Source organism: Gadus chalcogrammus, chromosome 11 (genome assembly GCF_026213295.1).
Source record: "Gadus chalcogrammus isolate NIFS_2021 chromosome 11, NIFS_Gcha_1.0, whole genome shotgun sequence".
Lineage (NCBI taxonomy): Eukaryota > Metazoa > Chordata > Actinopteri > Gadiformes > Gadidae > Gadus > Gadus chalcogrammus.
In genome coordinates this window covers 2,073,538-2,088,278 of record NC_079422.1, presented here as the reverse complement: position 1 = coordinate 2,088,278, position 14,741 = coordinate 2,073,538, and the positions used below count along the sequence as shown (strand labels likewise).

The 14,741-nt window shown below is 42.5% G+C and overlaps 1 protein-coding gene and 1 pseudogene across 1 annotated transcript; one reads left to right on the top strand and one right to left on the bottom strand.

Annotated features, from left to right (window-relative positions):
- The first annotated feature begins 1,120 nt into the window (after nt 1-1,120).
- Nucleotides 1,121-7,409, top strand: LOC130391617 (probable serine carboxypeptidase CPVL; annotated as a pseudogene).
- Nucleotides 7,410-10,945: 3,536 nt separating this feature from the next.
- On the bottom strand, nt 10,946-14,348 carry LOC130391458 (cyclic AMP-responsive element-binding protein 5-like). Its single transcript, XM_056601606.1, has 4 exons — nt 14,281-14,348; nt 12,445-12,672; nt 12,136-12,244; nt 10,946-11,179 (listed from the first exon to the last, which is right to left on the bottom strand). The coding sequence occupies exons 1-4, from the start codon at nt 14,293-14,295 to the stop codon at nt 11,025-11,027; spliced, it is 507 nt and encodes a 168-aa protein (XP_056457581.1). The 5' UTR covers nt 14,296-14,348; the 3' UTR covers nt 10,946-11,024.
- Between the last annotated feature and the right edge of the window lie 393 nt (nt 14,349-14,741).

Here is a 14,741-nt window from a genome sequence, read left to right as displayed (position 1 = left end):
GGTGCTATCGATGAAGGTACGTCATTTACACATTGACAGTCAAGTGAAGGCGATGTAAAAGTAAAAAATAACCATGTAAAGTGATCGGGAGGCGTCGGCGGCTGGTCTGGGAAGTAGACATCGCCCCGAAAGTTTAAATGGTCCGCATGTGTGAAAATGCGAAGCACTGAGCCTATGGTTTGTAATGTGCATCAGTCTGATCTGTATAATGGTTCTCCACCAGGAAAACTGAGTCTGGTAGGAACCCTTACCCGGGTGCCAAGCTGGAAGAGGTTATGCTGGGTACCTCACTGTCACCAGAAGTACAACAGCAATCTCTACTTCTGGTTCTTCCCCTGCCAAGGTTCGATTGAACAGATCATAAGCTCCAAGTAATACTGTGTACTGGCTCATATAGTTCCTCTGAAATCCTAAAAAGTGAGGGTGAATTGCAAACTTGTCTAAAATCAAATGTTGAACAAAAAACAGAAATGAATATGCGAGCTGAGATAAGGGAATGCATGGATCGTGCACATTTGTTCAAAACCTGCAGGTAAAGAATAACATGCAATAAGTATAGCGCGAGCAGCAATGTGGGGTGTCAAGCAGGACTCTATAAACCAATTCTGCTGTCAGACGTAATCGGCTAGGCTAGGTGGCTACATGACGACCCTTTGGTTATCGGTAATAACGAGCCGGGTGGAATGAACTAGAGCATTATTCGAGTACGCGTCAATAGGTGCGTTTCCATCCCCCTAATTTAATGCAAACTTTGAAGTATCGAATCAGTAAACGTTGATGGAATCACCAAAAATTCGCAATCAAAATCCTCTAATTTCGCAAAAAAGTTTATCCGCTCGCTTGAGGTGGTTTTGAGAAATGCGAAACAGTAATTCGCAAAATGGGAGATGGAAACACATTTTGCGAATCAGCGTGACGTAGCGAACTTTGAACACGTGACTGACAGTCTTTCCGATTTCCGCATAACGACCGGCCATAGCAACCCTGCCGACATCAATGTGCAACTATTCCGCTCCAACCACTTGATGGAAACGCACCTAATTCGAATTACTTTTTTGCGAAACTATCTAAAGATTTGCATCACCCTTTTAGATGGAAACGCAAAGCCAATGTTTACAAAATGGAAAAAGGACCCTACCTCAGTGGTTAGGGCGCATTATCGTCTGCCTGACAGAACAAATGACACGAATACATTAGGGGTGTATTAGGAGCAATATCCCTAACAGACACAATGTTAACAAGCATTCGTTCTTGAGGTTGTTCATGAAGCAATCTAATCCAGTAAGAATTGCAGTTTATATTGTAAGTAGGCGGAATGGCAAAGTAAAGTCATCGTTGTTTGACGTCTCCCTGAGGTCAAAGGTCGTCAAATTGTTTGGGTGTCCCTTTCGCGCAGGAGGATAAGTGAGATTTTGTGGCAGAGATAATTTTACAACCAATGAGGACTTATTTATGAATGAATACGTTGATTTGAGGTAATAAATTACTTAAAATATTACATAGTGTCCCTTTAAAGAGTTGCTGAAGAACCGGCTTACTTCGCCGTCAAGTTTGATTGGCTGTCACGGCCCGAACGGTTTTGAATTAGAAAAATGATACCTTGTTTGTGGTTATTGGATGAATGGGTCAAAAGTATAAACATGAATGCATGTCCAACTTTGACCTGTTGGTGGCGCTAGAGCTCATGAGCTAGCGACCCCAAATTTGTTAATGGGATCATATAACTGTCCTGAATCAGTGTGCAAAATTTCACAACTTTTGACCAAGGCGTTCTATGGGCTGCCATAGACTCCCATGGCAGCATAATAATAGGTTGTCTCGCAGCAATCGCTGCTTGACACCCAATAATGCAATCCACCTTACTGTTTTAATTCGTAGGGAGTGTTGGGTCACATGTTGGGCTTACCCTTCCACACATTGATTAATGGCATATGTTGTATTTTTCATGCTGTGATGTTAAAGTGATGTTTGATGCTATGTATGGTTTAAAGTTAGTAAGAAAACATCTACTATGAAATAGTAACTGTTTTCTTCTTTCATCACTCAGTCACTATAGATTGTATGTTATGAGCATTGCTTTATCAAGGATGAATTTGGCGGACTTCAAGATCATTGATATTTATTCTTTTAAATGTACCATTTCTTCATGAGTGATTAGTAGTAGGTTTAGTTTCAGAACTATTGCAGTTGGTCAACACATTTGTAAATGTGACCGTCAGGTGTATTGCTGTGCTTTCTTGCAGATGGCTTGATAATTTTATCCCAAACTCAATTTCTTGTGCACTTTAAAAAAGTGTAAGCCTTCATTCATATAGGCTTCATTAATTCGTCTATCCTAATTTATTTATTTGTAATTTGATAATTCTTGTTGTAGGATAATATTCATTTTTTCGTTTTTGATGGATTCAATCTTTTGTGAAATTGAAGATAAAGAATGCACTTTCCAAATTGTTCCTTTATTGGCTATTGTGTCCGCGCTTTGTTGGCCTTGTGAGACCATCCAGATTTCACAAGTTCAAATTCTGGTTTCCTGTGGAGATTGATATTCATTTGTAAAACGAGAGCGAGAGTATCTGGATGGTCTCAAGAGGCCCCTCCTCTGTTGTTTATAGAGTTCAATGTTGAAATGTCTTTTGGTTCATTGGGCTTTCCCACAATACAGAGTGACCACCAGGTGGTGATGGATCCTAATTCTGATCTGTACCCCAGGAGCGGCCCGAGACGGCCCTGTGCTGCTGTGGCTGCAGGGCGGCCCAGGCGGCACCTCCATGTTTGGGCTCTTCGTAGAACATGGACCCTACCTAGTGAACAAGAATATGACTGGTAAGGATAGGGTTTAGTTACTGTTCACACTTCATGAATTGTTTCCTGTTCCAGAAGTGTAATCTATTCTTTGTTCTCAGCGAGTTTCCGTGATTATCCATGGACCTCCAGATACTCTGTTGTTTACATTGATAATCCAGTAAGTGTGGCTTCTAATGGCTTTATAGAAAGCCTTTTATCAAGTAGGTCTATTCCATGCATAGCGTTTATTTACTATTTTGTATGGTATGTATTCAACCTTCTCTTTTGGTATACAATATGAGGTTATTGAGAATGAATTGCTTTTGGATCAGGTTGGAACAGGGTTCAGTTTTACTGATGACGACAAAGGGTTTGCGCAGAACCAAGATGATGTTGGCAGAGATCTGTACAGGTAACAATTACAAGTAGGGCATTTAGCAGACGCTTTTATCCAAAGCGACTTACATTGGTTAATACACACATTGCACTGGAGACCATTCTGATCATGTGACCTCACATTCTGTTTTGGTCTCACGTTTCAGTCTGGCCCTCTAGCTGCCCACATTGATTTGCTGAAGTCCCGATGGTAATGGGAGCAAATGAAGGACTGTCGTAGTTAATGATGTACTAGGAGCCAATGAGGGACTGTTGTAGCTAACGATGTAATGGGTGCCAATGAGGGTCTACGTCGTAGTTAATGATGTAATGGGAGCCAATGAGGGTCTACGTCATAGTTAATGATGTAATGGGGGCCAATGAGGGACTATACGTCGTCATTGAAGAGGTCAAATCTAAGCCGTGAGCGGTAATAGTGACATTAGGAGAGTCAACACAGCCAAAAGTACAGTAAGTATATAAATATGCTAACTATTAACAACAACCAGTTTGCACAGCCAAGGGTTTGGTCTCTGATTGGCTGAAGTAGTTTGTCTGTCGAGGGCGGCTAGAGGCCAGGACTGATCTGTGTATCAAAAAAGAAGGTCACACAATCAGGATGTTCTCCAGGCTAAGATAACAATAACACAAACTATTTCTTAAGTTGGACAGGTAACATTAGCACGAACTAGTTAATGTGTTTGGACGGGTAACACTGGCTAGTTCTTCTTTTTGGACAGGTAACACTAGCACTAACTATTTCTTGTGATTGGACGGGTAGCACTAACTAGTTCTTACGTTTGGACGGGTAACACTAGCACCAACTAGTTCTTATCTTTGGACAGGTAGCAACTAACTAGTTCCTATGTTTGGATGGGTAACACTAGCACTAACTAGTTCCCAATGTTGGAACGGCTAACCGTTGATTCTGTTCTGTTCTTCGGTCCAGTGCGTTGACATCAATTCTTTCAGCTCTTTCCCGAGTACCAGGCCTAATGACTTTCTATGCTACTGGAGAGGTAAGATTAAAATATTAAGCCAATAATAAATATCAGAGATTAACAAGAACAAAACGTCAATCCACATTGAACAACTACGGTAATCAAACAGTGTTTAGGACTGAAACAAACCCTTGTGCTTTTAACCCATCTTAATGTCTTTTCCCTCTCAGTCTTATGCCGGGAAGTATGTTCCAGCCATTAGTTACTACATCCATAAACACAATCCCATTGCCAAGGTTAAGATTAACCTCAAGGGCATGGCCATCGGGACGGCCTCTGTGATCCGGAGCTGGTATGCTGATCATACTTATCATTCACCATATTTAGAAAAGCTCAGCCTTCAGTTGTACGAGCAGTGTTGGGAAAGTTCACGTAGAACGTGAACTAGTTCAAAGTTCAGTTCACACATTTTTAAATGAACTAGTTCAGTTCAACGTTCATAATTCATAATTCTGAACTGAAGTTCACAGTTCCAAAAATTAACTAGTTCATAGTTCTTTTTTTCAATATATTGCTGTGGAGCTATTATTTATTTCCGGCATTTTGAAAATTGAGCCCCCTTTCTGGTTTGTCTAGGATTAAATAGAGTATCAAATATCGTGAATCAAGTATCGTAGCGAAATACAGTTTATATCGTGTTTTATTAGAAAAATTTAGCGCATTTTGTAAATCCCATTGATTTCTGTTGAAGACTCATGCTCTTTGGCCGGAACGGAAGAGGGGGATGTTCACGTTTGGTTGTATTATTTTCGCCTCGATTCTAGCCCTACTGTTGGGATGGAGAACCAAGCAAAGTGACTACAACCAAACGTAAACAGCCCCCCTTTCCGTTTCCGGCCACAAGCAATGATTCAAGGAGGTATTCTAGTCCGCTAATCGAGCCAGAGAGCTAACGTTATGGATTTTACATATTTATAATTCGAAATTCGTCCCAGCCTGTATACCACAGATACTATAGGGCAGGGGTGCCCAACCAGTCGATCGCGGTCTACCAGTAGACCGCCGACAGATCCCAAGTCGACCGCGAGGGGTGAAGAATATATATTTTTATATATATATATTTTTTTAAATAAAATACAATTTGCGCGGGACATAAACGCACGGTAGCGCATGCGCTGTCAACAGCAGTTTAAAGCCGTCAACAGTAGTTACGCACTCCTAAACGTTGGCATGGCTGAGGGGAAACGAGCTAAGACCTACCATTTTCACCCTGAGTGGGAGGAAGATTATTGATTATTGTTGGAAAAATGCCATGCGCAGACGGAATGAAACCCCCACCAAAGTCCGTAGGTTCACGATACAACGCCCCCCCCCCCCCCCCCCCCCCCCCCCCCGCTTGAAGGTAGGTTTGCAATGTTGACACTAGGCTGGTAGATCTCGGGAGGTTGGCTACTTGAAAAGTAGATCTTGGGTCAAAAAAGGTTGGGCACCCCTGCTCTAGGGTCTATAGCATATAACCTCCTTCCGTCTGATTACAATTTAATTCATTTTTCCACAATTTACAAGCTCTCGTTTTGAAGAATAATCACCGCGCCATTCGTTTCAATGGAATCGCGACGGTCTATACTTTCAACAAAGTGTACATATTTATAATTTTAAATTCGTCCCAGCCTTTTATACCACAGATACTCTAGGGTCTATAGCATATAACCGCTTTGTCTGATTACAGTTTAATTCATTTTCACAATTTACAAGCTCTCGTTTTGAAGAATAATCACCGCGCCATTCGTTCAATGGGAATCGCAACGGTCTATACTTTCAACAAAGTGTACATATTTATAATTTTGAAATTTGTCCCAGCCTTTATACCACAGATACTATAGGGTCCATAGCATATAACAGCTTTTTCTGATTACAGTTTAATGTAACCATAAGCTGACAACACCGCAACTGCAAATTAACTACAGGGAGATAACCATGGCAACCGGTCAAACAAATTTTCTTTTGCCGATCATTCTGCGTGCGCATCCGCCATGTTGATTGACAAATAATCCCCCTATTGAGGAAGTTAACCGAGTGAGCGTGATGTTCACAGACACCAGAATGAACGAGTTCCGTTCATCAGGCAGTAATACAGACGTTCAGTTTATGTTCGCCCAAAATATGAACAAGTTCATGAACTATCGTTCAATGAACGCGTTCAGGCACAACACTGTACGAGTATGATTGCGTATTTTATAAATAACTCAGTAAATACGTTTCTTAGATGGATTGGGCTTTGCTCCTCTCTTGACAGTCTCTCTCTCTTTATGTGTCCCTCCCAGATGTTGGGTGGCTATGCAGAGTTCCTCTACCAGACAGGGCTGGTGGATGAGCTCCAGAAGCAGTACGTGGAGGAGCAGACCTCCAGAGGCACTCAGCTCATCCAGCAGCAGAAGTGGCTGGAGGCCTTCAAGGTAGTACCTTGTGTCTGGAATCATTGGTTAAGTTTTCGTGGTCAAAAAATGTCATTTTGTTGATCCAAAATTATTTCTATGACCACATTAGGTGTTTGACAGCTTGCTGAATGGTGACCTGGAGCCCTACCCCTCCTATTTCCAGAATGTAACTGGCTGTACAAACTACTTCAACTACATGTTGTGTCAGGTACAGGTGTTCCAAAGCCAATCTATGTTCTCTTATTTTCATGGGGTCAGCACTCTTAATAAGTGTCTCCTCTCTGATGATTGTGTCGCTGCTGCAGGAGCCCGAGGACCAGGAATACTTCTCCCCTTTGTTACGCTGCCAAAGGTTCGCTCTCCATCCACGTGGGGAACCTGAGCTTCCATGATGGCTCTGAGGTGGAGAAGCACCTGCTGCAAGACGTCATGAAGAGCATCAAACCCTGGCTGGGAGAGCTGATGGACAACTACAGGGGTTGGGGCTCCTGTTCATTATTCACCCATTAGGGAGTCATTAAGAACAGACTGTTTTCAAACTGTAGGTCGGGAGTTGGTTCTCGTTAGTGACCAAGTGGGTCAAGGGATCGCCACAAACGATTGAAATACGATTTAAAATGAGAATACAGATGGACAGATTACTTTTCTTATTAATTTCGTTGAGACCACTGCTGTATTTGACCTCCATTCCAAACTGTTTTCCTACCAGGTGTTGATGTACAACGGTCAGCTGGATGTGATAGTCGCCGCCCCGCTGACTCAACGCTTTCTTGCCGACGGTCAACTGGACGGGGGCCGCAGAGTACAGGACGGCCCCTCGGTTCCACTGGAGGCTCCAGCCTGGGGACCGGGAGGTGGCCGGCTATGTTAGACAAGTGGGGGAGTTTTACCAGGTGAGCATAAGAGGCCGTGATTAGAACTCATGGGACTAGAATTATAGTTTTAATTATTTGGTGGTTATTTGTGCTAGTTACATTTCTGAATCTGCCAATTAAAAAAACGTTGCTTATTTTGCCACACAGGTGATCATTCGTGGGGAGGACACATTCTGCCTTATGACCAACCAGAAAGATCCTTTGATATGATTGACAGGTTTTTGTCCACCAATGGTTGGCCTGAGGCTGTTGATGCTGAAAGGCCTCCACTCCGTGCCGCCTGACTACGGACAGTTAATTGACATGTTGATTGATCTTATTTTTGCAAGGCTGTGCAGGCACATTATTTTTTAAAACGCTTATTCTAAAAGGTGGAACATTTCCCATTTATTAAGAATATAATTGCTCCACAATGATGCACTGGATAATTAATGTTCTTCAGTTTGTACATTTCTGGATTCTAGGTCAGCAATTTTCTTTGTTTCATAAGTGCATTTAGACCAGGACTATCTGACCTGGGAATCCTAGTTTGCACAGTGCATTTAGACAATGACTCTCCCCTGGGTCTATTGTTTTGGGTGTAAGGGATTTATACTCTACATTAAAATTGCATGTATTTTATGTTGAACAAAAATTATGACTACATAAAAAAAAAATGGTGGCATATTGCAGGTTGAATTGATTCTGTAAATTGAATACCACTGGTAATTGTTTGTACCATTTTGGCAAAAACATCCATGTAACCTGGAGCAAAAACTGTGCTTTTTAAACTGTATAAACACACATGTAGTTGCTCTATTGAAAAGAAAAGGTGTGGTTTGCCCTGCCATCCTCTTCTATTGAAGGAGATGTCTGTTCCGAACAAGTGCTTATTTCCATATCATAATGTAGCTACTAAGACGCATAACATCTGTACAGTTAAAAAAAACAAGAGGAAATGTACTGTACCAAAGTTATATAGGCAAGAAAGGATTTATAAATTCATCACACAATATATTAGGAGCTGAAATGAACTTCTCAACGTAGATAACAAGTGCTATGCAAACATTATTTACAAAAAACGTAGCACGCATTTTCTCAATTTTCGTAAAAAAGAAAGGTTACCTTACATGTACAAGATAAAATAAATGAATCACATTCTATACAATATGTATAGGGTTTAGATTAAAAAAATTATACATTTATATTGAACACTGTATGAATTATTCTTGCATGACATATGTAATAACATTCACGCTTACACTCTTCATACTTAACTCTTCGTCTCCCCATATCTCCCTTTCATCATTACACACAAACCTTGGTCGAAAGCCATCGATGCAACTACATCAAAAACGATAGTCTGAATCTCAAAATGGTCTTCCTATGATTCCAGTTTTTAGGCATCTCAGAGTTCATTGCCACAATTTCCAATGGCAAGAGGTTAGTTGGAATGCTGTAAGGATCTAAGTTAAACTCAAGATAAGGCAAGCTTTTTTTTAGTGCATAATAAGATTGCTACAAAAAGCTATGTTACATTTAAAGAGATATATGAAATTGAGGTTACACCGGTTTAATATACATACTTGACTACAGTCCAGTTCGCATAAAAGCTTTCCTTTATACTGGACGACAGAGATGTGGGGGGGGGGGGGGGGTTATCCGGCGCGCGGCTGGCCCGTTTTGACTGATGGATGCTGAGTTCAAAGTTGAAGGGCAGGCTGATCTAACTCTGAAGTGAAAGGCTCCGAATTAGGTAATAACGCTGCCTCTACTTGACATCCTTGTATGTATCGTCCATGCCACACACATGTCATGGGTGTGTGAAATCCTGGCTGGGGATGGGGGGAGGAGATCACATGCAAACTACTCAGACCGTATGGCTATTCTAACCTCTGGCTTGGCAGAAGACAAAGTGCATAGACAGCTCTCTGATCTCGGTGAAATCAGCAAGAGCATTTCTGCACCCCTAAGCTCCTGCTGGCCGGCAGGCTGGTTCGCCATCTCATGGCCCAAAGGCAAGGGGATATTAGAACTACACTACTATAACCAACATGATGAGATGGGAGGACTATATAAAGAAAGAATTCAATGTGAAATGGGTGTCTACTTTTCTTTCCTAACTTTAATTCAAATGCAGTGAACTTCCCTGACAAGGTCAACAATTGCTAAACATTGTTGATCACAAGACATTGTGAAAATAAATATCAAATGAATTAGAAATTTGAGACATAAGTGAGGTAATCTTAAAGGAAAAAAATATTTTTTCTTGCCTTTAGCAAGCAAACAAATAATTTCTAAAACAGATTTTAGGCAACTTGTGACATTTTGGAAAGTATAGCTAGGAAGTGCACCTCTTCAAAGACAGTAAAACACGGGCAACACATCTAATCACACTCACACTCTTTACAATTGTTAATTTCGTCTTCCATCCCCACCAAAGCCTATTATGTAGACAAGAGAGTACAAGCACAAGCACACGGGAATGTTACATACTGGAACTTTAAAATGCATTTTATTTTTATCTGCAATTGAAGGCAAATGCATGTGATCCTTTAATGAAGGAAACAGGATTTGTCCATTAAACCTTCTCTTGGTCCTAAGGAGGGGGGGGCTGTCCTAACCCCTGAGCTTCCAACTGGTATCAAAGTTATGTTCTAGCTGACTGTGGGTCCTCTCAGCCCTGATTGGATAGACCACGCTAGTCTTAAGGGGCACACACGCATGCACACACTCGCACGCACACACCTACACACATAAGCACTCAAACACTCACTCATAATCATTATCATCACATACGATATCACATATCAATACTGGTACGTATTGCTCTGCTCTTGTGACCATATACTGTTTTTCAAAATATGATGTGTTTTCCATAACACTCAACACCACCATGGGTTAAATATATAGATATTATTGATATATATATATATATATATATATATATAACTAGTCTTAGAAACATTATGGCAACAGTTTGAGTAAAATTTCTTTCTCCTAAAAAGGCAGGAACATCACGTGTACGATCACACACTGAGCACGTTATCAGAGACTCGTCAAACACAGTCTATATACTGTTGCTAAGGGCACACACACACATGTTCTGACCCATCTCTCCACCTCAGTAACTGGCTTATTGTTCACATCGGTTGTATAAAACAAAAAAAGTGAGAAAAATAGGGAAGGGGCAGGTGACAGAGAAATACTCTCCCAGGCTAACTTCCCTGATTTCATATAGTCCAATGACTACAACCTCACAGCTTGTACCAGAGTATGTGTACAACACACCCACACACACACACACACATACACGCAAAGGTTACATTAATGATGCATGGTTTTAACCGGGACAACCCCTTTACGCTTGTACAAATACAATATGGAAAAGGACGGCCACACACAACAAATACATGGAAAAGACAAAGGAAAATAAAAAGGGATTAATTGAGGAGTTAAAACGTTTGTTAATAGGGAGGGCTCTATAAAATATATAGCTACTGTATAAACAAGTTCCTTGCAGGCTTGAGGAAGTGTTGCTGATGGAGGATGAGGCACTGTGCAACTGTACTGAGAGGCGGGCCTTGCAGATCTGGGTTGGGGGTATAGGCTTCTGCTAGTCTCCTTGGCCTCTAGTGGATGGGGTGAATGTCTCTGCGGTGGTTAGCCTCTCCGTGTACACCGCTGCCCCCGACTGTCGTGGTGGAGGTGGTGATGGTGTTGTGCTGGATGACCTGCTGCTGGGAACACACTGGGGCCGGGCTGCTGGCAGGACTGCTCTCCGGACCTGGGAACATAAACCATGAGATCAGGGGAGTGGGAGGGAGGCGGAGAGAGAGAGAGAGAGCGAGCGAGAGATGCATTTTTTGCTGTGTGCAATGTGTGTGCCCAACTGCTTGTGTGAGAGTAAGAGACTTGGATTGTAGAGTTGTTTTGTACCTGCATGTGCATTATATTCTATTATATTTCAAATAGATGAGTATCAAAACAATCCAAGACCATAAATGATGTGCCTGGCAATGGCACTACTTTATAGCAGGACATTTGTTTGATTCATACCACCCTGTGCAAATTACGCACTCGACTTTCTTCTATAAATCCTCTGGCTGGCGCTATATTAGAGACCTTTGATGGATCGCACAGAAAAATGGAAATGTGACTCATTCAACTCCATAAACATTTCTGAATCGGCCTGGACACATTGGAGGTGACACAGACTAGACCATCAATGAAGACCTGATGGTCATCTTTCTTACAGACCCACGCTCCAGGGAGGGTTGGGGCTCCACACCGCTGTGCAAGGCCCTGGATGTGTCCCGGGAAGCAGAGATTAATCTAACTCTAGATTGTTAGAAATGATTTCTTAACTCAACGTAGACCTATGTGCATTTATTGAGGGAGGGGAGTTGTACTTTCACTGTAAGAGTGTGTTTGTGTGTGTTTGTGTGTGCGTGTGTGTGTGTGTGTGTGTGTGTGTGGCGACAGTTTATAGATTGTGTTTGACGCGTCTCTGATATCGAGTGTGTGATCGCAAACGTGATGTTCCTGCTTTTTAGGAGAAAGAAAATTGACTCAAACTTTTCCAATAATATGTTTTTTTTGTGTGTGTGTCTGTGTGAGAATAATGAAGGGGCAAGATTGAGATTAATAAAAGAAAGAGTGAGAGAGATAAAGGGAGTGAGAGTGAGTGTGAGAGAGAGAGGAAGAAGGAGAGGGAGAGGAAGGGAGAAGCAAGCTCCTTACTGAGATAGCCTTGGGAGTCCTTCTGCAGGCTGGTGATGGGACAGTCTTTGTGGGTGAGGAGAAGCTGCTTGAGTTGTGTCACCTCACTCTTTAGCATGGTGACTTCATTCTACACATGCAAGGTGATCTCTGGTCAGACATCACAGCATTGATCAACAGGCCCTGTGTGTACTTGACTCATAGTAAATCCCTTTAAGTTTCCTAAGTAAGAAAACGCTAAACTGAAATATTCTTATTCTTTCAGAATGTGTCTGTATTTGGCGTCACGTTCAAGTTGATATCCTAGAGTGAGCATGTTGGTGTCTTTACCTGGAGCTGCATGTTGGTCTGCGTCAGCTCCTCTGCCTTCTTCTCCAGCGATATCACCCACACTTTCCTCTTCTGCCGGCACCTGGTGGCCGCCGCCCGGTTCCGCTCCAGGAACTTCCGCCTGCGTTCATCTGGGTCCTCGTCCACCACCCGCCGGCGCCGCCCGCCGCTCGAGGCCGGGGACTGCATGGTCTGGGTGGGCTGCATCTGCTGGGCGGCAGGGGACATCTAGATACAGAGAGAGGTTCCTGGGTGACCTTCACGCTGTCTAATAAACCACTATGTATACATTAACTGGTCATTCTGTTCCTCTATAATTGACAGGAGACTCATAAAGTCCTTTAACCTATTGTCAATGTTGAAGCAATTGGTTCATGTATTTTTTAATTCATCATAATTCGTTTTGTCGAAAGAGAAAGGAGCGAGAGAGAGAAGATACGGATATGAAGATACAATATGGAAGATACACCTACAGCTCATATCTCGGCAGTAGTACTGTAGATAATTTTATCACAGACCTTAGCCCTGGGTCTCTCAGAGCTTACCACCACTATCAGACACAGCAAAATCACAGCTAACTTACATAGACCAACACCTAACCAAGGGGCATTAAAACCAAACAACTACACACTATAAACAAATGCTACCGTGGACCTTTTCCCCTTTTTTATTATTATTATTTTTAATTATTATTTCTATAAGCAAAAAAAACGAAAAAATCACAAATCTCCATAAATAGACCCCACAGCAGATCCATATATTCAATAAATTAATTTAAATTCCCAGTTTCTAGAATAAGTCTCATAAAGATCCAGGGTCCTTCATCCCCACAGTCAATTTCATTGAGGACTGATGGTTCCCGGTCCATTGACAGGAGATCCATAAAGTCCTTTAACCTATTATCAATGTTGAGGCAACCAATGTTGAAAAAAGGCTAATGCTATGATGCGTTGAGTAAGAGTTGACTCAATATTTTCGACTCACTACTGTCCTAAAAGCAAATAAGTGGGCAGAGTGGTATTTTCACTTTCAGAATAGCGCTTTAATTTCCAATAGCTCTTTACTGAGGGGCTTTGCCACATTAGATGTATCAATGTTCCTGCCTCTCCGCAACCATGCCAACACAAATTGGAGAGGGACTTGTCCATTTTCTTTAATCTGCTAACTGTTGTATAAGCCCTGTGCAAAAAAAATATGTGAAGAATATTATATCCTGCCATTTTGATAAGGCTGTTGTGTTTTGGTAACAGTATCCCACATGTTCCTCAGGGGTATGCCCAAGTCCTGCTCCCATTGTGTTGGATAGAGGATCTCAAAGGATGCAAAGGACAACAACTCGTATAACCTTGACACTGTTCTCAAATATTTCCCTTTTGATTTTCCCTATTCCTTAAAGCTCTGTCTGAGCCTGTGTTGGTGCGGCCTTATAGTGGGGGCCTAGTGTGTGGGCTCAGGGTGTGGTGGGGACATATTTTCCACAGGAGAATCCTTATATTGGAGACTTTACAGCCTACCTATGACCCGTGGCCACAGACCAGAAAGGGAGAGCTGACCTTTCAGACAGCCGCCAGGAAAGTGGTCGGCTGCACAAGAGGGAGACAACAAGGGCTTTACTGCTGCTTAATAGTCCATAAGGAGGCTTAATATTATTGTTAGACTTTGTTAATGTCATAAACATATATTATATCAACAGTTTATATACACTATAAATCTAAATATAGAAAATGTATTGACATGAAAAACTTTGGCCTCCTGCCTGCCACTAGTGTGAGTGACGTGAGGTATGGTGGTGAGGTGCTGGTGGGACCCTACCAATCAAGAGGGGAGGAGCCTTACCTGTGAGGAGTGCATGGCACCATGCGGTGAGGTCTGGTGCGGGGGGCCGGGGTGGAGTTGGTGGTTGTGGGAGCTGTGATGGGGTTGTGACCCTGGGGCTGATGGTGTACGCCTGCCCGTGGGCATGGCCTGGGTGGTGGTGGCCATGTTGTTGGTAGGCATGGGGAGGCGCCTGCATGTGCTGGTGGGGGTGCGAGTGCATGGGGTGGTGGACCCCTTGCTCCTGACGTGACGACATCATCTCCATCATGTGACCCATGGAGTTCATGTTGCCATTGGCGATGGCCCCCGGGTGGTGCGAAAGTGCAGCCTCAGCCTCTGTGAAGACAATGGTCATGAGTCAGACATAGATCTTTATGTATAGATCCAGTTTTTATGGACAGGAGAAAAGGTTCCTTCCCATTGATCAGCCCTCCCATTGATCAGCCCTCCAATTAGCAGCGGGTGGCAGTACGCTAAAA

Coding starts and splice junctions, on each gene's coding strand:
- LOC130391458 (XM_056601606.1), bottom strand. Junction 12,245..12,444: donor AGACCAACATGCAGCTCCAG/GTAAAGACACCA, acceptor TTGCATGTGTAG/AATGAAGTCACCATGCTAAA. Junction 11,180..12,135: donor GGACTCCCAAGGCTATCTCA/GTAAGGAGCTTG, acceptor TTATGTTCCCAG/GTCCGGAGAGCAGTCCTGCC.